Source organism: Cupressus sempervirens, chromosome 3 (genome assembly GCF_028749045.1).
Source record: "Cupressus sempervirens isolate cs-2001-9-10 chromosome 3, ASM2874904v1, whole genome shotgun sequence".
NCBI classification, from domain to species: domain Eukaryota; kingdom Viridiplantae; phylum Streptophyta; class Pinopsida; order Cupressales; family Cupressaceae; genus Cupressus; species Cupressus sempervirens.
The window spans coordinates 247,062,045-247,087,528 of record NC_143120.1 but is presented as its reverse complement, the minus strand read 5'-3'; the positions used below and the strand labels follow the sequence as shown (position 1 = coordinate 247,087,528).

The 25,484-nt window shown below is 37.3% G+C and overlaps 1 protein-coding gene across 2 annotated transcripts in view; it reads left to right on the top strand.

Moving 5' to 3' along the window:
- Positions 1-25,484, top strand: part of LOC149565788 (uncharacterized) — a 101,852-nt gene that overhangs the window by 51,655 nt on the left and 24,713 nt on the right. The window contains exon 3 of one of the 2 annotated variants that reach the window (XM_089819275.1): positions 9,847-9,936. The exons of the other annotated variant lie outside the window; for it this stretch is intronic. Coding sequence (XP_089675401.1) covers positions 9,847-9,936 — 90 coding nt within the window. The remainder of the gene's footprint in view (positions 1-9,846; positions 9,937-25,484) is intronic. 2 annotated transcript variants of the gene reach the window in all.

Here is a 25,484-nt window from a genome sequence, read left to right as displayed (position 1 = left end):
TGTTTAGAGCTTGCAACAGTGACAGTTCAGGTTGACATTCACATGTCTGAAGCAAGCAATCACGTCTGAAAATGACATAGATTCTGGACGTTGTTATTGTACTTCAGTGCAGTGGTCTTAAGACACAATACGCATCAACAGACAACAGACTGGGCTGAATCTTGGTAGTGGCATCGGGTCCTAACTCCATTTCGATCCCCAATCACCATCAGCAGACATAGACATTCACGGGTCTCTCATCGCTTCTCTCCACCCGAAATTGCTTAACTATGCATATTAATATCTCTAATACTGGAAATGTAATTTGGCCATCAGTTTAGAAAACGTTTTATAAGAGACGTTGGTATTGCAAGGTGTTCATGATTATTGATTATGTATTTAATGGAGTTTTGAACTGTCAGTATAAATTTCAGAGAAACAGTAATTTGTGAATGCAATCATAGTTTTACTTAAAGACTAGTTCGTACAACAACTGTTTGATGAAATGTCTGTAATCATAGTCCGATCATACTGAGCCAAATCTAGTAGAGGTTATTACAGTGGTATCAAAGCTGAATACCAAGGTTGCATTCCAACTGTTTGACATAATGTCAGTCTACAGAATCATGATTAAAGGATAATGTGTGCTGAGTCTGAAGTCTAGTTAAGATTATTACAGGTATGTTTCCAGAGTCAAGTAATCAGTCAGTCTGAAAAGGTTCTAGTAAATTGTGAGAAATACACCAATTGTTTGATATATTGTCTAGTATTTGGAACTCTCAGTTTGAGAGATATTGCTCAGAATAAATAAATCAGATTGCTCACCAATTATTTGTTCAAATTCCTGTGGTCTGAAATATGGGTTACTTCGAATATAATTAGTGGTGACATATAATAACCTAGCATGGATTATTACAAGGAATTGGAGCAAAAGTGACTTCATAGTCTATTCCTTCTTTCTGAGAGAAATCATGTAGCATAAATCTAGCCTTGTACTTCTCAATGCTTCCATGCGTTGCATGCTTAATCTTGAATAACCACTTGGAGCATACCATTGACTTTTCTTCAGGTCTAGGTGTGATACCCAAAACATCAATTTAAATGATTGATTGATTCTCTTCATCCATAGCATATTTCCATACTTACTAATTTGAGGCTTTCCTAACACTAGAAGGTTTAGTCTCAATTATATTACACATCTAAGTTACAAGGTTCAAGTTCGAGTTTGCCAACTATAAAATTTGGATGAAGTTCGACAGAGTGGAAAATTCGAAAAAAATTGACATTAAATTCGCCCTATATAAATTTAATATTTAAAAAATATAAATAATATATTTATAAAATATCTAAATAGTTTAACATTTATAAAATATAAACCATAAAAAACACTTTATATAAAGAAACACATAATTTATAAATACTATAATCATTAATAACATAAAAAGTAGGAGATAAACCACATAGTTAATTAATCATGATAGCAATATCACAACATAAAAAGTTTTACAAACTAATTAAAAATTATATTTTTAAATTTAATATCAAAATTAAATGTACCAAAATGTTACATCTTGAATATCAAATATTTATATTAAAAAGAAATAAAAAAAATTAATAATAAAGCTAATTAAAATGTAAATGCTAAGTTCTAATAAACATCCTTTAAAACTTTAAAACACTACATACAACATACTTAAACATCCATTAAAATACTACATACAACATGAACGTGATAAAATTTCTGAAGAAAAAACTTAAAAAAGAACTGTCGAGACCAAAATGGAGAAGTCCAGTGGTGGGTGCGCGAAGATTTAAATGCCTTGTAGGGTGGGCTTTGTAGGCATACAGATAGAAAATTGCTAATTCTTTGCAGAAGGATAGTTTTTGCAAATGCTGGTAGTAAAGAAAATCAAATGGCTGGTGGGAAGCATTGGGTTCTCCGTGTCTGGTTTTTGCGGCTGAATAAGTGCTATTTCTAGGCTTGTCTATATTTCCAGATTTGAGCTCTATTGAAACCAGTGGATTAAAACCCTAAATAGAAAATGCTTTAAAATTACTTAACAAAAAACCTGGCCGACCGCTATGCGAATTTGACACGAATTTTCTAGCTCTTTAAAATGTTCGCTGAATTTCAAACTCCAAGCTAGAAATCCGGCAAATCTTGTGACATAGTTACACATTATTGCAACATAGGTATAAAATATTTGCGACCTTCTACTCTCTTTGAATGTGCCTCTAGGAGCTACGAACTTCGTTGCTTCCTGCATAGTGTTCTTTGCTCAAAGTGGTCTCTTTTGATTCACAATAATGTATCTAGGCCCATCATTAGGATCCAATGGCTCAATTGGATGATTATCCACTTCAGGTTCTTTAGGCTCCCTCTGAATCTTAGGAGTTTGATCAATGTCCATGTCTTGAGGAGTTTCTTCGTCTTCTATCTCCATGCACAAACCTTTAGATTTCTTTTGAATGCAACATCTTCCTCAAATGTAACATCTTTGCTTGTACCTTTTTCTGGGAATGAAAATCCTGCAGACTTTATAGCTTTTACTGAAGTCCACAAATATTTCCTCTCTTGCTAGAAGGTTTTAATTTGCTTCATTTGTCTTTAGGTACATGGACACACACTAGACAATCAAAGATTTTGAAATGGCTGACATCAGGGCTTAACCCCTGAAAAGGCTCATTCTAGTGTCATATTGTGCAATATCTGATGGGGACATATATTCTGAGCATATACTGTGGTTTGGGAAGCCTCTTCCCCAAGAAAAGTTTAAAGGTTTTGATCATGAGTCATGGCTTTTGCAATTTCAACAATGGATCTATTATTTCTTTTTGCAACCTCATTTTGTTGTGGGTTGTGTTGTGTGGTTTTCACACTATCACCCCATTGCAAATGGGGACCCGCTCTTTTTGCTTTAGCAAGTAGGAGTCATTGTCTTAGTTGGTTTTGGTTGGCAACATTTTCAAGTTTCCAAGTCCAGGGTGAGTTTGAGCAATTTCGGCTCGCTAGGAAGCAATTTTTGTTAGGGGTTTGTGTCAGCATTTTGGTGCCATTTTGAGGAATTTTCGTAGCCTAAGTCTAGGTGAGGAGTAGAACTTTAGTCCGAGAGAGCAAGGTTTGCATGTTTGAGAAATAGGGTGAAGTTTGTGAGCAAACCATTTATAATTAATAATAATAATTTTTTCTTCTAATTTTTGTCACTTTCTTTCTCAATTTTCTTTTTTGAGGAGAGGTAGGGTGCTTTTGGCAATTTAATAATGTTCAAGAAATTCCCCTTCTTGAAACTGCAAAATAATCTCTTTGAAATTCCCAACTCTTACGGTGGTTTTAATGTTTTTCTCCTTTGTTTTGCAAGGGAATTCAAGAAGGAGATCTCAATTGAAATTCATTCATGGAAAATCTTGGAAAATCAAAGCATTATTGGTGCACATACCCTCTATTATTACATCAACAAAAATCGGTGCAAGAAGGAGAAGCTAGATGGCAAGTGATGATTGAGGCCTCAAAACTTCAAGTGGGTACTACAAGAAGATGGTTCAAGCCCAAGGACTCAAGTGAGAAGGAAAGATTCATGTTCAAGCTATCAACCTACAAAGTCAGGTTGAAATCAAGAGGAAATTCAGGAAAGCATAGAAGATCCAGCTACATGAGCACATATTCAAGGAAAATCAAGAAAGATCAAGTTCACAGGTTCACAAGGATGCAAGTGGCCCAAGGTTAATTCCATGAGGAGATTTCAAAGGATAGAGGAATCCCAAACATTGACAGACATTCATGCAATTTTTACGAACATCTTCTGAAGCAAAGATATCAAGCAGAGTACAAGGATGATGACGTGACAATTATTTGCCTCCTCTATTAGAAAATCTCAGTTTCATGCATAGTCAAGCAAATCATTCCAAGTGTCCTATTTTCTTGTTGGTTGGAAAAATCATTGTAAGTAATTTTCTTACTGGCCCATGAATTGGTGCCTTCATGTAGTTGGTTGCAAATTTGGCAACCCTAAATAGGGTTTATGGGAAGAAATCTTGGCCCTTGATCTTTAATCGATCTTGGCCCTTCGTTGTAATGGAACTACTATAAAAGGCTAAGGCCTTCTCATTTGTAAAGGATTAGATGAACTTAGGGGATTAGTTTAGGAGGTGAGATTAGCGAGCTAGAGTATAGGAGGATAGCTAAGGGAGAGAATTGATCAAATTGTTGCTATAATGCTTGTCAAAGTAATTGATAATTCATTGTTGGTTCTTCATGGTGAATTGCTTGTTATTGCTTTGGAGTGTTGCATGGTTTCCTAAATCTTTCACTTGGACTAGATTTATTTTCATGTTGAATTAGTTTAGTTGAATGGTAGTCATTGTGGATGTTTACTTGTTTGACTCAAACAAATCTAGGCCACTAGCCTCTTGTTGATGGTAAGGGTGCCTTGTGTAGTAAGCCAATGATTGAATGCATTTAACTTCAATTGATATTCAGTCTTTTGTTTTCATTTATTTGATGGGGCCGAAGAGGAGATATTGACTTGAAAACCATTTGAGTTTTCTTTAGAAGCTTGCACTAGGTGGGTGGAGTCGCTGACGAGATTACATCTAGTAGAGTCCATGTCATGATTCTTTGCATTCAGAATTAGAAGTAGAAGTTATAAGTTTAAGTTGGAATTGAAGTGGCAATTTGGAAAATCAGAACCTATATTTTCATTGCACATTGTGAAGCTAGATCTTTAGAAGTGCAAGAGTTGATATCCACTGATGAAAAACGTATGTCCCTTTGTGATAACCAACATATCACATCATAAAATTGAGTGAAGTCCATAATTAAGAAGGAACCTTGAAGTCATTTCATGATCTTGCTTTGCAAGCTTAGCATGAGAGATGACCTTATATTAAGAGAGGATTGAGTGTTTGGTGTTTCTCCTCAAAACATGAGGTATTGGATTCTACATGTTAGAGTGGAACAAAACTCACATCAACAGGGTGTAAGGGACTCAAAAATCCCTCTTGATTCCTGCCTTTATACAAAAATCACAAAAGCTACCAGAAGCGTATTCATGTCCATTGTTAGACTTTTAAACTTTAATTCTCTTTCCAAACAAGTTTTCTCCTTGTGCCTTAAACTCTTTATATCTTACCTAGGACTTCACCAAACTCTTTAGACCTAATGAAATAAATCCAAGTCTTCCTAGAGTAGTATCTATAAAAGTTATAATACAAAAATCCACTTAGGGATGCCATAGACATTGGATCATATAAACCGGAATGTACAAGATCTAATTTATCTTTTGACCTACTTTCACTATGGTAAAACCTTTACAAGTATCATCATGTGCATGACTAAGTTTAGGAATACCTTGAACCATTTTCTCCAATGATGGAGGTGACCTGTAATGTAGATGCCCAAGTCTTCTATGCCATAGTTCACTAGAATTTGAAGAATCATGTAGAAGAGCTTGAACTAGATAAATGGAAAGCTTATACAAACTTTTATGCCGATTCCCAATCACACGCTCAGTCTTGATGTTGGAGTTCTTTGGCGATGCAAGAACATTCCCTTTTAAAAATGCTACTTGATAACCTTTGTCGTCCAAGGCTGAAATAGATACAAGATTCCTCTTGATTCCTGACACAAATAAGACATCTCTTAGATGAAGGGAAACCATAGATTCTAGGTTGGGTGATGTTAGCACCAAATCCTTTCATTGGTAGGTTTCCCTTTCTACCAAATCTGAAAGGTGTTCTCGATAGCTTGTGATGTATTGAGAAGCTCCATTACCAATTAATCAAGTGTCACTATCCGTGGGTACATTACTTGATGAGGCATATATGGAATGGAATCAATTCATCTTCTGCTTCCTTTATAGTTGAGACTTCATGAAGTTTGCCACTTGTCACTTAGGCCTTGACAAACAGTCCCTTGTGTAGAGACCAAACTTGTCACATCGAAAGCACTGAATGAGGGAGAGATCTTTCTTTATCTTCTTAGAATTAGGTGAAGTGTTTGATCTTTTTCATTTTGAGAATTTTGACAATTCTCCTTGCAGCCAACCTAGATTCTTCTTGAATGCAATCAGCACAAAGACGATCAAACTTAGGAGATCTCCCATTTATACCTTGAACAAATGGCTTCCAAGAATGAGGAAGGCCATTCAATGCTAGCATGACAAGATCTTTATCCATAACTTGATCTACAATGGTGCTTAGCTGATACCTCAGCTCAGAGATCTTCATGAAGAAAGATATGACTGATTCTCCTTTTGCCATTTTGACTTGATGAAGTTGTTGCCTCAATGCAAGAACCTTACTTGTGTTGTTGATCTTATATAAACCTGCCAAGGTTTCGAACATGTCTCTTGCAGTTGACATCTTGGAAATGAAAGGCACTAAGCGATCTTTTACGGAGTTGATCAAGATCTTCTTAGCTTTTATGGCATTCTTCTTGAATTGAAGTTTCTCCCCTTGATCTTCTGGTTCAGATTAATCCTTCTCCTCCACAAACTGAAGAAGATCATTTTCTTCAAGTGTAATAAGTACTCTAAACTTCCACGAAGTGAAATTTTAGGCATCTTCAAGTCTATCTTCGACCTTGAGACTGTACACCATTTACGAGGTTTTGATATTGCTCCTTGCAGTTGAGATGAAAGGGAACTTCGCTGCTATAAAGAAATCTGATCATGATCTACTCAAACTCACTTTGGTGTCATGTTAGATTTTATGATCAGATTAACAAAATGCAGATGTAAAGTAATTCACAGAAAATTGCATAACATATACCCTTGAAAAACTTTCGAACTCTATAATGAATTCAGTCTACTTGTATGTATCAATCTGTTTGCTGCAGGATTAAAGCAATTTATTGTAGGAGGATGTCTGATGCCAAGAGAAGAAGTTTCACTCCTCCTTTATACCTATTGGTGGTGCCTTCACCAAGGGTCACCACTCTTCCAAGTCAGCCCTGTTTGAGTATAGTGATTGTTAATTAATAACTAATTGTTCATAGAAAAGAATCAGTTCATATAAATGTCTAAGGCTGATAGGCCAATTAGACAATTATTTGTCATTAACACATGTGACCACTGATTTTCAGCTCTATGCTGTTTCTCTAGGTACAAAAGTTTATTTTCCTGATATCTGATCAGCTCTCTTAGATTCATGGCCCTTTGAAGGTTTCTAATTCTCCTTTCATCTCAATTACTGGCAACATCCTCTTCCGTGTGTTTCCTACCAGCCTTTCCAATAATTTTGGCGAGAAGTGCAGTGGAATACAGAAGGTCCCTTTGCTTTATTTCCAAGGGGTGCATTCAATCTCTCAGGGGTTCTTCACTATGATTTCCAGGCTTTTAGAATATTGAAATTGACATCCCCATTGTTTGCAAAAAGTATATGCATTTTCATTTGCTGGAGGTATTCATTAAAATTTAATTTTCTTCCTATGCTGGTAAAAAGGTTGAAGAGAGATCGTCAAGCTATTATGACCCAAAATTTGGGGCTTTGATTATGGCATATATTTATTTTGGGTTAGGTGGGTTACTGGAGGCAGTTTTGGGGTTTGGGATTGTCTTGTTTGTATTTATGCCATGTTAAAGGGAAAGACACAAAACTGGAAAGTTGGAAAGATAGTGTTCAAAAGGCTAGCTTAGGATGCAGCAGAAACTCTCTGTGAATTGCCATGGAGGCCTGTGATAATGAGGATTCAAGGAAAACTGAAGATGCCCATCACCAAAAGGGCTACGACTCGTGAGTATAAAGACCTACCCAGAGCTACCTTGCCAGGCATAACAGGAATTCTGTAATTTCAGTCCAACATTACTGCAAACAGATATAAGAAAACACACAAGTCAGCTATGCTACAAATTATCTCATAAGTAAAGAAGACAAGGAGGAGAAATCTTCAGCAAGGGCATCTTTTTTCACCATAATTTTTTATCTTAATAGGTGTCATTACACATGGTATCGTTTGAAATAATTGATAGCCCCCTTAATAACCCCAAAATTGGGTCATGCTGCCGCCATAAGGAAGATATCAACGCATTAGAAAATCGTCTTATTTGTAAGGCTTCACAATTTCTTAATCTAAACCAGCACGGGCAGGCAGTAATAAGACAATAATTCTGTCATACGAGAAGTGATTATTAAGTACTTTGTCAGTGCTCCCTTAGCCCAAATCAAATGTGCTCAACAATAACTAAGATTAGTTAATGGATGAAAGAGAGTTTGGAAGACTCTTGAAGAGAGGATGACCACCTTAGAAAACACAATCTTTCAGCGACAAGATAACAATAACAATATTGAAGGAGAGACTTGATTTGATGAAAGGCATAGAACCAAGGAACATAAGGACTTGAATTAAAAAAATATGATCATGATCAAAAGAAGCAAACGGCATCGAGCGAGATCTTTCTAAATTGCAACAGTAGACCAAAAATATATAGCCTGCAATAATCTTAGATAGGAGGATATTTGGGCACCCTAGAGGAGGATTTGCAACCTCTACATTGGTTGATTGTTGAAGAATCACATTTATAAGTGGATTGAATAAGTGACATGAATAGGGAGGGTAGAGACAAGAACCCTACTGGGTTCCACTCCATGATGGATGTACAAAATGGCTGCCACTTGGGGCCAAGGGGTTATGAAGTCCACTCTTGGGCTTAGTGTGAGGTATGCTTTGTGCCAACCTGTCATGCTCCCTAATTCAAAACCTATTATGATTGAATGCTATAAATGATTATAGATGTGACATGACTTATGTAACGAATTATGATGATTATGCATAGTTGTACCCATGTGATTAGTGCCCATTAGAGAAGTGATTGGATCTCTCTCTCTCTCTCTCTCTCTATATATATATATATATATATATATATATATATATATATATATATATATATATATATATATATGCAGGACCTAAATCAGGATTTATCTTGTTGAAAGGCATTTTAATTGGTAAAGTTATATCACTAGCTATCTTACATTTCTTATGTTAATGGAGCTTGTGATTTTAGGGAAAAACTTAGGATAATCCCAGAAAGGGGATATTACTAGTTGAGATTTGTTTACTAGGTCACTCTAAGTGATACTGTCCTGTCTGTCTTTGCCTTCCATGGGATACCGTATTATTAAGGGTTGTTCTTACACCTTCCAACTTATCTGCACCTGTGTTCTTCAAATGCTGCTGAGTAGGATAGCTGAAGCTAACCTGCCATGGAATTCAGTGGCTTTATTCTTTTTCTGAGGTTATTGAACTTTCCTGAATTTATAAATATTGACCAAATAATGTGTTCCTTTCACCAGGGATATTTTCCCATTTTGTAGATCTTTCTCCAGAATGGAAGAAAGGTAGCAGATTTTACCGCCAGGAGACTGGTACCATTGTCTCCAGGACACTTCATTCTGTATTGTATACCAAAGGCTTCTGCGACATTATTGTATGATTCTTACATATCTCATAGGCATACCCCAAATTTAAGATGTTTCCATGTTTGAGGATATTCACCCCATTCCAATAGCCCTAGCTTTGCACAGGATGCTCCATGTGTGTCCAGCTTCATGTCACATGAATTGGGGTTCTACAATCACACTTCTATTACAACCACATTTCTATCTTCTTTTTAAATAGCCCCATCATGAGGGCCCATTAAGTACTTATATCCTTTTTTTTGTTGTTTGCCAATATTATGAATACATTTATCTTGCATGATTTCTTTTTTCAGTATTAACTTTATGTTATAAGCTACACATTCTGCAGCATTTATAAACATCCAGTTGAGTTAAAGTAATATAGCTAGGTTTGGATATGCTATGTTGATTCTCTGGAAGTTTTCTGAGAGAATAATGATGTGTTATTTTGTTTTAATATGATGGTTGCAGAATGGATTGCATTCTTTATGCCCAGTTCTATGGTCAAAAGATAGTGAATGGTGTTTTCTGTCAATGATCTGCCCGAATTCAATTACATGTGTAAGTATATCTCTCATCATGGCTGCAATTATGGTTCATTGCAGCAAGTTGTTTTTACTTTGATTCCTTGAACTCATCAAACAATATTCAATGGGATTTAAAAAAAATCAAAACCCAATTATGAATCCTTTTTCTCTTACAAGTTGGCTACATTTTGTTCCTTGAAGGAGATTCAAAGTCTTTACTTTGACAAGAATAGAATGGATTATTTTGAGTTGAATCAGGTTTGAGATATTACTTAATCAGGGACATTGCACTTGCTTTTTCTTAACAGCCATAAAAGCTAGACATAAAGTTACTAGTTTGTCCAGGTTTTATTTTCTGCTGGCAGTATTTGAACCGCTTCATCATTTCTTCATAATTTCATGTATTGAAAATTGAATACAAGGTTACTTGTATATTGTGGCAATCAGGATGGTTCCTGACAGTTTTGATCCATCTGTTTCATACTTTGATACAGTTTGGAACCCTGATCTCCATTAGTCTCCCTCTCTATGCGGTGAGGGGTCCTCCTTCCATAGGCTGTTTGTACTATGGATTTATACATAGAATTCACTATTGTTTGTTCCTTTATTTCTTTGTTCCATTGCCATTAAACCTTTTGACACATTTTCAGGCTATTGGAGTACATTCCTGCTTGCTATTGTAACTTTTTGTTCTCCCAAATCCATTGAATTACCTTGATCATTTGTGGATATGAATAGAAATAAGTTCTTCTTTGTATTAATATTCAGGAATAGAGATTCTAGTCACTGAAGAAGAGAATGGAATCTAAGCAGCTATTATGTATATGGTATAGAGTAGACGTGTAAATGTTAAACTTATGCAGGGCAATTATTCTGTTGGCAAATAGACATAGAGAGATGTGAGACTCATGCAGGGAATGTTTCCGTAGACAAATATTCAGAATATACTTAAGACTGCAGGGTTGGAAAAATGCACCAACATTCCTTACCATTTACAAATTGCACAAATTCTGAATGATGCCTTGAGCCTTGGTCAATTGCAAACTGTAGATAAAGGTGATTAGGTAAACAAGTTAAATCATTACAAATGAGTGCTGAGACTTGAGTGTTGTGACTAGGTAGGATGCTTTTAGTTCCGAGTCATGTAATACTCACTAAGAACACTCGGGAATAGTTAGTTCTCAGTTGTCATATCCCAGCTGGGTATTATCTCTAAAGTTTTTGAAAATAACTTTCAGAACATACACAGATAAATGATGCAATGAAAACCAGCAATATAACCAGTAACTTCTCATTAAAATCTCTCAGAATATGTTATTGCACTATACATCAGCAATACAATAACTAGATATCAAGTCCAATATTAAATACAGAAAATACAGTCAGATTAGAAATAACAAATAAATGCACCAATAAATCCCAAGTGTGAACTCTGGTATGAATCCACCTCAAAATGAATTGGAGCTACATTCAATCCACCGAAGAAGAGCCCCAAGGTTTCTGTTCTCAAGATCCTCAACAAGAGAAAGCTAGCATCTTCTCAAAGTTCTCTAAAGAGAAACCAGAAAAAAATCTCAAATCCAAGCATGCTCAAATAAAGCCATCTCTCCTTTTATTGCCCAGTGCCATGATGACATATCCCAAATGGATATTTGCTCTGTTGCTGCTATAATTTTTAATTATATAAATTATATTTTCTTGTAGATTTTTTGTGATCTTATAGAGCTAGACAGAAGTTGCAGAAGAATGTTGTTTCTTTTTGTATTTTTTAAAATATAGATATTACAACGAATAAATATTAGTAACTTATAAAATAGAAGTGATAAAAATCATATGCAGCAATACATACTAATTTGGAAATGATTTTAAACCATACCAACAAAGTCTGATTTATTTCAGAATAGTCACAAAAAAAATGTACTTCAAACAAGGTTGACGCCAGCTGAAGATGGGAACTAGCTACAGACAAACAAGTTCAAATGATAAAGCCCAGGTTGTTGCAATAAAACAACTCCAGTCAGCTGCAATAAAACACCCCAAAATTCCTCGCATGAGCTGCTGCAAGGAAATGCCAAGCTGAACCAAAGTGGCCACCTTCCCTAAAAATCCACTGCCTGCAAAGTGTGAATGCAATAATAGAAATTGATCCTTTGTCTTGATCAAACTGTATACATAAGAACCTTCGAACCTGATCTTGTTGAGGGCTATGTCCCAACAAATCTGGTCTTAGCACTAGGGTTTGCATCCTAGGTGAGGAATGCTCTTCTAGAGCAATGGTGCCCAAAATAGTTTGACAAAATAATAAAAGATGCCCACCTTTAGATTGCCTTCTCCTTATATCCCCTCTCCAAGGCAATTCGAACCCTAAAAGAACCCTAAACTTTATAATATAACATTATTTTCCTCAATAAAGGCATCCAAATAGAAATAAATCATTACTTTATTAATGACAAATAGCTCCAAGCATCAAATAGGTCCCAGTAAGTGATAATCAAATAGTAGAGACTGAGCTCTTTTCAACGAGTTATTACACATAGGCAAATTGAACCAGATGGAGCCAGAAAACTCCTTATTACTCCAAAATGGCTAAACACTTAGCCTTATTTTAATTATTAAAATGCTAACTTAGGAGAATATTTAAATATATTAAAATACTTCCCAAGTAGCCAAGGAACAACGCAAACACCTCCAAAACATGAAACTAAGTTTGTCAATTGCCTGTGACTGATGTCAGACAGCTTGGGCCAACTGGCAATCTCACCCTCAAATCTAGGGATACTACTAAAAAATAGGGAACACACCCAAATCTCCTAAAATTGAGATTAGGGGGGTGATCTCATAGAACCTCAACTGTGGAAAATGTCACAACCTCCTAATAGGTAGGAATCTCCTCCTATAATCAAGGAACTGTTCTCAACTGATCTACTATTGCCTGTAATACCAAAAGACGCTAAAAACCCTGATTGAGTTCCTGATCACCACTGCTAGCCTACGAGACTCCATAATAGGCTAACTCCTACGTCATTGTTAGATAGAGGTAAAGAAGGGACATGACAATCCTCCCCTCTTAGAGATGCTTGCCCACAAGCAACTGCAAAGTTGGATGTTGTAAAATAGTCTCATCCTTCCAAGTGATGTCCTCTATAGAGAGACCTCTCCAGCAAATCAGATACTTTCGAATCACCCTACTTCTCAACTGGCTTTCCCTCTCTTCCAAGATCTTCGTAGGAACCAATGTTAGCTTACCTTCCTCATGCAAGGGATGTAGATTTAGAGATGGTATAATATGTTGTCCCAATGCCTTTTTCATACACGACACGTGGAACACATTATGAATCCTACTGCTAGATGGTAACTCAATCTCATACGCAATCTCTCCATCATGCTTGATAATCCTATATGGCCCATAGAAATGAGGCTTGAGCTTCTCAGCTCCACCCCTTTTAAGGGTGCTTTGCCGGTAAGGCTGCAGTCGTAACTAAACCATATCCCCCACCTCAAATATCTTCTCAATCTTATGTCGATCAACATAGAAATTTTGCTGATTCTATGCCTGCTGAAGATTCTCTTTGAGATATCTCATAATGTCTTGGTTCTCCTGCACCTAATCTTGTGCCAAAGGAACCCTGTTGTCACTAATCGCCAGATCAACAAAAGATAGAGCATCGTAATTGTACAGGGCTCTAAATGGAGTCATAGCAATCAACATATGATACGTAGTATTATAACAATACTCGCCCAAGTGCAACCAATGCACCCATGTCCTCTACTGCCCTGACACATAATTGCGTAAATACCCTTCAACCCATTTATTAACAATCTCGATTTGCCCATCTGTTTGTGGGTGGTAACTAGTGTTAGGTGTCAATTCCGTACTGAGCCTGAAAAGTTCTTGCCAAAAAGAACTCATGAACTTGCTATCCCTGTCACTCACTATGGTCTTGGGAAGACCATGTAGCCTAAACACCTCTCTGAAAAATAACTCCGCTACCTGAGATGCTATGAAGTCAACTGCAATAGGAAAGAAGTGGGCGTATTTAGTCAACCTGCCAACTACCACGTATATGCAGTATTTCCCTTGTACTCGAGGGAGACTTGTAATGAAATCTTGGAGATTTCTATCCACTTCTATTCCAGTATGGGTAAGGGTTGCAATAAACCACCAGGGTGAGTATGCTCAGACTTATTCTGCTGGTAAGTCATACACTTCCGAACATGATGTAGAACGTCATCTTTGAGACCCCTCCAAGAGAATCTCTTTTGAATTGCCTTGTAAGTCTTACTATGCCTTGGGTGCCCTGCTGACGGAGTATCATGGTAGGACTGTAGAACCTGTTCCTTCAATTGAGAACCAAGAACAAGGACTCTGCCTTTGTAATAGATGACATCATCTACTACACTGTATCTATCATTTGAAACCAATCCATCCATGACCTCACATGCGTGCTGATCTTTGGAGTACTGAACTAAAAGTTGAGCCTTCCAATTTGTTGAAATCTCACTCAATGAACATAGGGCGGCAACAAAGGATTTCTTGGAAAGTGCATCAACAACGGTATTGTTCTTGCACATAATGAACTCGATGCCAAAGTCATAAGCCTGGATTTTGCTCACCCATTTTTGTTGTCTATCATTGAGTTTTGATTGTTCAAGGAAGTATTTCAGACTGTTGTGATCTGTTCTTACCACGAATTTATTGCCAACAATATACTGCCTGAACTTGGCTAATGCATTCATGATAGCCAACATTTCCTTGTTATATGTGGAATACAACCTTTCATTATTTTGCAACTTCTTACTCTCATAGGCAATGGGGTGCTTGTTTTGCATCAAAACTACTCCTATGCCCACGCTTGAAGCATCACACTCAAGCACAAATGGTTGTGAGAAGCCGGGAAGTTCCAAAACTAGACAAGTACTCATAACCTCCTTGAGTTTGTCAAAGACCCCTTGTGCCTATTCTGTCCATTTGAAAGCTTCTTTCTTTGTGAGGTCTATCAGTGGTGCTGCCAACTGAGAGAAACCCCTCACAAATCTCCTGTAATAAGCACACAAACCAAGGAATCCACTCGATTTAGTAATGTTCTGAGGAGGGGGCCAGTTACAAATCCCCTGAATTTTCTCCTCATGCACCTTCACTCCATAAGCACTGATCACATGTCCCAAATATAAAATCTCTCTAAGTCCAAACTCACATTTGGACAACTTAGCAAATAGAGACTAACTCTCCATGATGCTAAGTACCTCGTCCACATGTTTGAGATGGTCCTCCCAAGTACAACTGTAAATCAAAATATCATCAAAGAATACAAACACTGATTTCCTCAATTGCTTATTAAAGAAGTAGTTCATGCATGACTGGAAGGCCAAAAGGCATCATCGGCGGCCAGTGCATTGGTAAGGCCAAAAGGCATCACCAAGAACTCATAATATCCGTAGTGGCAGTGGAAAGCAGTCTTGTGTACATCCTTTGATCGTACACGAATCTGATGATAACCTGAACAAAGATCAATCTTAGAGAAGTAGATAGCCCTATGAAGCTCATCTATGCGTGGGATCGGATGTCTGTTCTTGATTGTCTTTTTGTTTAGTGCTCTATAATCTATACACATCCGCAAGGTCCCATCCTTCTTCTTGACTAGTACCACAGAGGAAGCAAAGGGGCTAGCTCTGGAGCATATGAAGCCCATGTCCAACAACTCATGAATGGTCTTCTCAATCTCATCCTTGTATGTTCTAGGATGACGATATGGGCTGGTGATCACTGGTTTAGCTACATCCTCCATCTCTATCCCATGCTCAAACCCTCTATCCAAAGGTACACCAGGAGGTATGTCACCAAAAACTCTGCCATGTCAGTCCATTACTGACTGAATATCAACACGAAATGCCTTGCCATCTTGAGGAGTGGGTATTTTGGACTTCATAGAACAACATGTAGCACAAATCATATCATCATGTCTAATAATAGACTCCATCCTGCGAGAAGTCACCTCCTTAGGTCCATCATTTGAAGCTGCTCTCAAGATCACCTTCTTCTTACTAGACAAAAACTCTAACTATATGCGGTGGTGATCAATAATATACCTTCCAATACCTCGTAGCCACTGCATACCCAAAATAACATCATAATCCTCTAGGGGTAGAATATAGAAGTCATTGTTAAGGTACAATCCCCCATCTGAATGCTAAGTTGTGAGATCCTCCTAGTGCAGCCTAAAACTGCACCATCTGCAACCTTTACTCCAAAACCATCAAATACCTCAGACTGCAGCCTATGTTCATCAACCAATTTTTGATCAATAAAGTTGTGTGGCTGTTGTATCGACCAAGCTCATGACTCGCTGGCCCTGTAATGTACCTTTCAGCTGACAGGTGTGGAATTTGGGATAACCAGATAAGGTAGCCATAGTCACTTTGGCTGCTCCTGTTGAGTTTCCTCGGGACTGCCTTCAGTGTCAGTGTTTGGTATCTCCTCATCTCCATACTTAGAAGTCACCTCAATCAAATGAACCTTTCCCTTTCCCATACAACAGTGTCCAGGCTCCCAAGGTTCTTTGCATGAAAAGCTTAATTTCTTCCTCAAATCATTCTGTGTCTCTGGGTCCATCCTAGGAGTTTTAGCTGACCGACCATCCCTTAGCCGTGAGGTGTTGGCCTTGTGTGGAGGTTGTGAATCTCTAAATGGCCTCTTATCCGATTGATAAGGAGGAGTGGTGTCCAGTCTCAATGTCACATCAATAGCATCCTCAAGAGTGGCTGGTCAGAAAGCGCGAACCAATCCCTTAAGCTTGTCTCGCAATCCCTCAATGATTAGCATCACACTATGCTTCTGGGGCATATTAGGTACCATAACTGCAATGCGTTGGAACTCATTAACATACGCCTTTGCATGTCCAGTTTGTCCAATGTGTGCACCAACTCTCTGTAGTAGAGTTCAGTGTCCTTTTGGTCAAATCGGGTAATTAGCCGCTCAGTGAACTCAATATAGGAATAAATCAAGGCATGATTTGGTAACCAAACCGTGGTGCCACTTGTCATAGGCAACCCTATCTAAATGCAATACAACAAATTGTATAGTCCCTCTCTCTGGCATGGGTTGTAAGGATAACTAAATGTATGGCTTGTGTACCCAAGCTCGTGCACTCGAATCACTGGTGCCATCATAAGTAGCTAGTCAAATCTTCCCAGTAGCTCTACTGAGATTATTGTTCTGTTGTGGCCTATAGCCTCTGTCCCCTCTGAACTTGGTAGTGTCCCTGTGCTATGAACAAGGGGAAGAGAGAAAACATCTCTAACCTTTGGGGTTAGAGCTCTCCACTCAACTGTGGCTACCATGACGGATTCATGGAATCCCATCTCGGGTGGATCAACATGTGCTGATTGCTCATTAGGTAAAAAATTTGGAAGCAAGGGTCTATCCATAGTAGGTATAGGGGGTCCTTCCTGTCTTTGGGAATGAAGGGAGCTCCCAACTGACGCATGGGATCTATGACTTCTAGCAACTGACATAGATTTGCTACATCCCTACCGACCTCTTCACCTATCCAACTCCATCCGCTCCAAATTTTCCTATAACCTCTCAAGCGTCAGGCTGAGTATTGATGAGACTCCTCATCAATTCTTTTTCATCCTCATCAGTGGTGTTCTGTCTGTTTCCTCTTTGTTCATTTGCCATAGTATTTCCCTATACAGTTTCAAAATTTCGCTCAAGTTGAGCTCTCTTGCGTGTGTAAAATCTGTGTATCTCAGCTATTAGATGCATAGATTTGTAATCAAATCCACGGGCTGGCAAGATTTGCTTCTGATACCACTGAAATATCCCAAATGGATATTTGCTCTGCTGCTGCAATAATTTTTAATTATATAAATTATATTTTCTTGCAGATTTTTTGTGATCTTATGGAGCTAGACAGAAGTTGCAGAAGAATGTTGTTTCGTTTTGTATTTTTCAGAATATAGATATTGCCAATGAATAAATAATAGCAACTTATGAAATAGAAGTGATAAAAATCATATGCAACAATACATACTAATTTGGAAATGATTCTAAACTGTACCAATAGAGTCTGATTTATTTTAGAATAGTCCCAATATAGATGTACTTCAAACAAGGTTGATGCCAGCTAAAGATGGGAACCAGCTACAGCCAAACAAGTTCAAATGATAAAGTCCAAGCTGCTGCAATAAAACAACTCCAGTCTGCTGCAATAAAACACTCCTAGAATTTCTCATGTGAGCTGGTGCAAGGAAACGCCAAGCTGAACCAAAGTGGCAGCCTTCCCTAAAAATCCACTGCCTGCAAAGTGTGAATGCAATAATAGAAATCGATCCTTTGCCTTGATCAAATTATATGCATAAGAACCTTCAAACCTGATCTTGTTGAGGGCTACGTCCCAACCAATCTGCTCTCAGCACTAGGGTTTGCATTCTAGAGGAGAAATTTTCTTTCAGAGCAATGGCACCCAAAATAGGTTGACAAAATGATAAAAGATGCTTACCTTTAAGTTGCCTTCTCCTTATATCCCCTCTCCAAGGCAATTCAAACCCTAAAAGAACCCTAAAGTGGAATTCATTTGAACTTTATAATATAACATTGTTTTCCCCAGTAAAGGCATCCAAATAGAAATAAATCATTACTTTTCTAATGACAAATAGCTCCAAGCATCAAATAGGTCCCGGTAAGTAATATTCAAATATTATAGATTGAGCTCTTTCCAACGAGCTATCACACATAGGAAAATCGATCTAGATGGAGCCAGGAAACTCCTTATTACTCCAAAATGGCTAATTACTTGGCTTTATTTAAATTATTAAAATGCTTAGGAGAATATTTATATATTTTCCAAGTAGCCAAGGAACAACCCAAACATCTCCAATACATAAAACTGAGTTTGTCACCTGCCTGTGATTGATGTCGGACAACTTGGGCCAACTGGCAGTCTCACCTTCAAATCTAGGGATACTCCTAAAAAATAGGAACACACCCAAATCTCTTGAAATTGAGACCGAGGGGGTGATCTCATAGAATCTCAAATGTGGAAAACGTCAGAACCTCCTAAAAGCTAGGAAATTATGAATCTCCTCCTACAATCAAGGAACTACCTCCTAAAATCAAAGAACTGATCTGCTACTGCTTGTAATAACAAATCTAGACATTGAAAACCCTGACTGAGTCCTTGATCACCACTGCCAAACTACGAGACTCCATAATAGGCTAACTCTCATGTCACTGCTAGATAGAGCTAAAGAGGGGACATGACACATGACTGTTCAGTTTCCTTGTCATCTTGTCCTTTTGTCTCTTATTAATGCTCCTTCAATATTAAATTGACTGTTTTTATAAATCTGCATTAAGCTGTCATAAGCCAAATTAAATATTTCATGAATTTGACTTTAGAATTTCTTAAAATCCCAAAAAGGGGACATCACAAGTCCCCCCTCCTCGAGATTGCTTGTCCTCAAGCAATCGGTACTAAGATCTCATATAAATCTACAAGTGGTTCTGTAGCCCATCTTGAAAAAATAACTTTTAACATGGTGAAAAAAGGTGTCCAACTGCAACTCTTTAACCAGTGATTTTCCTGGATCCGAAGTCAATCTTTGATACTCCATTGTGTTTGTAGGCTGCGTGACTTTGATCATTGATCTCCCACAATGCGAAGCACACCTTGTGTTGACCCTTGGATCCCAAACCAACCTATCAATACAATCATGGGCATAGAAATAGATGATTGCCGAATCCCTAACCCCTTGAATCAGGCAACTGAATAAATAGATGCTCGTCACACTGCCCATGTTCCAGGAAATCAACTCAACATGACTCGAGATGCCATTGTAATGTTATCACCAATATGTCATGAAACTAGAAGGGTTAACATGTCTAATGGAATATGTCACAATATGTGCAGTTCTCACTCATCTGCATACAACTCACTAACCCCTATAGGCCGAGTCAAATCTAAATATGTACTCATAGTCCAAGAAGGACAGCCACTGATATTTGGAGTATGCAGGAAGATAGAATCACCAATCAATAAGTAGGCAACTGTCATAGCATAAGAAATTGGTGGTAAATCTTTAGGTCAGCTGTAAAAATCCTCTGGGCACACTAAGGGCAACTCTGAACCATCTGCTTCACCATAAGTATCATCACTAAAATCAGCATCTTCATAGTTTTTGAAGTAAAACTACTTGGTTCATTTTCTACCTCGTGATATGGTGAGTTCATATAACTGTTGTTGTAGAAATCATAACTGATGTGTTTGATTTCTTGCTGGTCCTTGAAGCTTTCTTCATCATAATGAGCCTCATCAAGATGCAGTGAAGTGGGAATACTAAGTTCACTTTCATCTGCAAAGCTTTCTTCATCATTATGAGTCTCATCCAGATGCAGTGAAGTGGGAATACTAAGTTCACTTGCATCAGCACCAAGGGTATGAATCCATTCTATTATTTGTAAGATTTCTTTGGCTTTAGAATTAGGACCATCTTCCATAGGAGCATCTGTCACAAAAATCTAATTTTCAGCTTGATGTAATGAATAATGAGTCATACTTAGTTGAAGACAAAGTTCATCCACCTCCTTCTCTTTATCTTCTATGTGTTTGATGGCTATAACCCTACCCTTGAGCAACTTCAAGTAATTTCATTCTTCCCAATGCCTTCTTGAGAGTGTGAAGTTTTGCACTAATGGTTCCATTCATTATTCCCTTCTCCTTTTCGACACCTTTAACTCCCCACATGATTTCTTCAAAGTTTTTATGGGTTTTGTTAAAATAAACTAAGGCTGCAATGACCACATCATTTGATATTTTCAGCTTGTTCTCCAAATTATATCTCCAATATCGTCAACCTGAAATGCAATTTCTGATTGTTCCTCTAAATTAACCTTCATAGTAATATCACATTGCTTTAGTCCTTGAATAGTAGATTTATTTTCAGCTACAACGTTTTCAGAATTGTTCTCCAGCTCAAAATGCATGGCCTTATCCTCTGTCATGTTATCATGTCTGAATGATTCACCATCATGGAAGGATTCATTCTCTTCTTTACAAACATCAAAGTTTTTGTCAATTACAATCTCCAAATCACCAAATAAGATGCTAGTACAGTTATAACCATTATCCATAGCGGGTTCCCTCTCATGGTTTTCATTATGTTGAAGCTGAACTAATGAACCCTCAACTTCCTCAACGCTGATCTGCACTTCTCGAGCTGCCTCTTCCTCCATGTTACACTCACAAGTGTGACCAAGTGACCAAAACTGTCTGCAACTAAAACAGATCTTCTCTTTCCTCATTTGGTTCTTGCTCAATTTTGAAGGACCTGTAACCTGTAAACCTACTGATCTAGCACGTGCTCCAACATAAGTTCCTTGAACTTGTCAAATTCATGTTCGATTATTTCATCCACAAGTTCATAAACCATGGGCAAGACTCTATCCTCCTCACTCCATATAACCAACAATTTTGATTTTAATTGCTTACATACATCATCATCCTCATCTAGAATTACAGACATGATTGTTTTTATGCAAGTTTTCACCCCATCTAGATGATGCTTCCTTACTTCCCTTGAGAAACATTGAAACATTTGTAGCACCATTTGTTCACAATTGAGATCCATCATGATGATTAAAAATCTGGCCTCTGCTATGAGTTCCAAGGTCTTAGCCTATCTACCAAAGCTAGGGCTTGTGACATCATGAAATCCACATAAGCTGTCCACAATTAGTTGTAGAACCATCTTCAAGATGCTATCATTATAAGGAGCAGTAGGAGCTGCTGTTCTGATGATTATCACTGAGACAAGTAGCAACCATTAAGCTCACCTCTTGCAGGGATGCTTCATTAACCTGTGCTGGACTAAGGCTATCATGGAAGGTTGTAATGCCCAATTTAAGAGCCTCCAATCGGACTGATCCACTTTGACTAAACAAGAACTCAACTCTTCCAGCTCTATAAGGAGTCCATCCATACACTGCATAGAATCCAATTGCCATCCCATAATGTACAACTTATTCCATATTGACTTTTCTTTCTACAAATCCTTTAGTTGCTCATAATTAGAAGTGTCATTGAACTCTTTTGAGAACAAGATATTCAGTACAAGATATTCCCAGTGAACATTAAGACTTTGACGACAACCTTCATTTTGTAACACCCAAGATGGGTCCGATAAAATTGAGGCTGAATATTATTTGTTTAACTTTAATGGGCTTGTAAGAAAGCAAGTATTTGCTGCACAACTCATTTGAGCATTACCACTGGTAACAGTTATTACCTTTCCTCTGCTACCAAATCTTCGTTGCTGTAACGACAGGCCTTCAGACTATCCAATGGTGGTGAAAATAATGCTCCTTACCAGAACCAACATAGTTGCATGTGCCAATATCCCAAGAAGCCCGCCTTGAAAAATCAAATAGTTTGGAAATATCATTCACAAAAGTTAGAGATTAAGCTCCTCACCAAAGATGTGGTCTGCTAAGGAATAAACTCCTTTCCCAAAAATACGTCTTAGCCTTTAGAATCTAAAGGTTATGCCTCGATATGTATTCAAGCTTGATGGTCTATTTTTCCTCTGTAATGCCTAGTTCCTGTGAATTTCCACACTGGACGACAATCTGGACTTTAATACATTCACCGTCAAACTTTATGCATTCGTGCAATACTGTATGTATTACTCTCAATTCCTCCGGTTATGTTACAAGCTTTAGACGTTGCCATAATAAGAATATATTGCTACGATACTTCCTGGCAAGCCCTGAATTCACAACAAACATAATTGTTCGACTGTATCAGTGATTAATCACTCAAGAATCTGTAAAGGAAATGGTAGTCCCAACCAACTAGCCAAGAAACTCCTACTCATGCACGGCTCAATATTTTGCTACAATAATAAACTCTTCTTGTTGGACCCAAAGATTGCTTTGTCTATAACTTACACATGATTCGGGCCCTCCATTGTTCACTCAAAACACTTGTAAATTCTGCTGCTACCACTGCAGGGTTAATATATACTTTCCCAACTTATTTGTAGTTAGAGCTGGCCGATAATATATTTGCGCATACTTATAGTAAAGCCAAAATTTATCGTCCAAACATAATCTCAAATAATATAAAATTCATCCCCGCTTTGAAAAAATTAAAGTTCCCTCAGATATTAAATTTTACAACAATTGCTTTGAACTGTAGTCTCGATTTAATATTCTCAACCGGTGCTAATGATATACAGATGATTTGTCCCAAAATGCATGTAAACTTCCAATCCCACACTTCCATGACAATATATATGCATTTTTTGAATAGTTGAATTGTGGACATGACCTATTTTTCACCAGTTATTTTGTGGGATTATACTTGAGGCAGAAACTTTAATGCCCAAAGTAAGTTTTCATCTCTTTTTGAATATCAGATATAAAATCAGAACTCACGAATACCCACAGTAGCCAGACGCTAAGTTTTGAATATAAATAAATGAAGTCCCTCATAATATTATATTTCAGATAACTCAATTAATTACCAATTTCATGAGAAAAGGGACCTGCAGTTATTCTTTTAAAAATTCATAGAGAAAAATATTCAACATTATACCCACACTCTAAATACAATATTTGAAGCTCATAATTTTAGTACCTTTTACTGCTGTCGATGAAAATTTCCCAATTCAAAAGTGTGCATTTGTTCTTCGATCACCAAACAAAGGTAAAACTTTCAAACCATCATCAAAACACACAAGCTGGCAGGATTTTTGGCTCTGATACCACTGTAATATCCCTGTCGGATATTATCTCCAAATTTTCTCAAAATAATTTTCAGAAAATACACAGATAGATGATGCAATTTAAACCAGCAATATAACCTTATTTGAAGTGGAATGGTGCACATAAGTTTTGAGATATGTGAGGAATAGTTCAGGAATTGACTTTAATCAGGCAAGATAATCCGAGGTCTCTAATTTGACCTATTTGTGCAGGAGACATTTAATTCCCTGCCTCAAATGTGCACAGTTTGCATAAAAAACATGAGAAGTCAAGAGTTAACCCTTGCTGCAATTCAGTCTTGTGCTCTGGTTCAGGTGTCTAGTGGAATACACCTATAATTAATGGAGGATGTGGAAAGTAGAGGGAGGAGGGTATTCAACACGTAGACAAAAATCAAGTTGTTGGTTTAATGGGTGGAAAAGTAAGGTGTGAGATGTACATAAGAAATTCGTACTGGGGTCGGGATTCAACACCTAGACAAAAACTGAGTCATTGGGTTTAATGGGTAAAAATGTAATGCTTGAGAGAGGCATAAGAAATTCAATCAGGGGCTGTTTACTTTTTTTGAGGGATTGAGCTCTTAAATGCTTGCAGCCATGGAATATAGCCATCACTTCCAGATAAGGTGCTAGGTTGCCTTTCCTTTTACTTCATCCCTATGTAAGAGGTCTCAGAACATATGAAGAAAATATTTACAAAAGGAAACAAATCAACCCTCCCATATTTACATTTGATGGCACCGGGATGATTTGTTTGTTAACACATTTTTCAAAGTCTCCTTTCCTGAAATCTCTGTGGAAGAAAGCTTTGCGAGATAGTCGGTGCTGTGAGAATCTGTCTTGTTTGAAGAGGCTCAAATGATTGCCCTGTTTTGATCCCTTCCACAGATGGAAGAAGCTCACGAGTTGCCCTACCAGCTTCTTGGGAAATGTCACAATCATCTTGAACTATAGGACTGTGAAGATACTATTGATCATGCAGTCTACATGAGTCAACTTACCCACCCAAAATTCTTCCACAATCAATATGCTTGTGTTGCCTATTTGAAGCATGTGTCTTATCAAGAGCAGTCTGCACAATATGTATCCTTAGGAATATATGTGGCATGAAGGAAAAAACAGAAGGGGGCTATCAGTGCCTTGGCATTTTTGTTGTTTCTGTTTACCATTCAATAAATATGATGGAAATGCTGGTTACAGTAATTGTTTTATACTTGACAAAGTGTTCAATATTGATTTCTTAATATATTTGTTATGGCGAGGCCAACATTGTGGTAGCCTACATGTCGAAGGGTTTCCAGATTTTAGGTGATCACATTTGAATTTTTTGACATGTAGTCAGCAACGATTACAAAACCATACATGTACTGCTGATAATACATTTATAATGTTTTAGTATAAATTTAATTTATTACATATTTGCTTAATGTATATATGATGTAGATGGTAGTTATAGAGCCATAATAATATCATATGTATAATTAAGTTGTTGCTTTTTGTACTATAGGACATTGAAACAGGACATAAAAATGTAAGTTTGTGTTGATAAATCATTAATTGGAATTCTAAATGGAATTCAAGACGTATGATTACATAATAGGTTTTTCTTGTGCCTTGTAAGGTTTTACTAGTATATGTCATATTTTGTGGACACCTCCTTTGATATTTGAATATTGTCAAAAGAGTGCATGCTATTTGGTTCGATAGTCCAACTGTTGGAAAAGCCTATGACATTCAACTTTTCAAAAGAAATAAACCATCAATATTAAGTAGAAGGATGCAATAGTGAATTACAAGGATCACAATGAGGATAGCAGG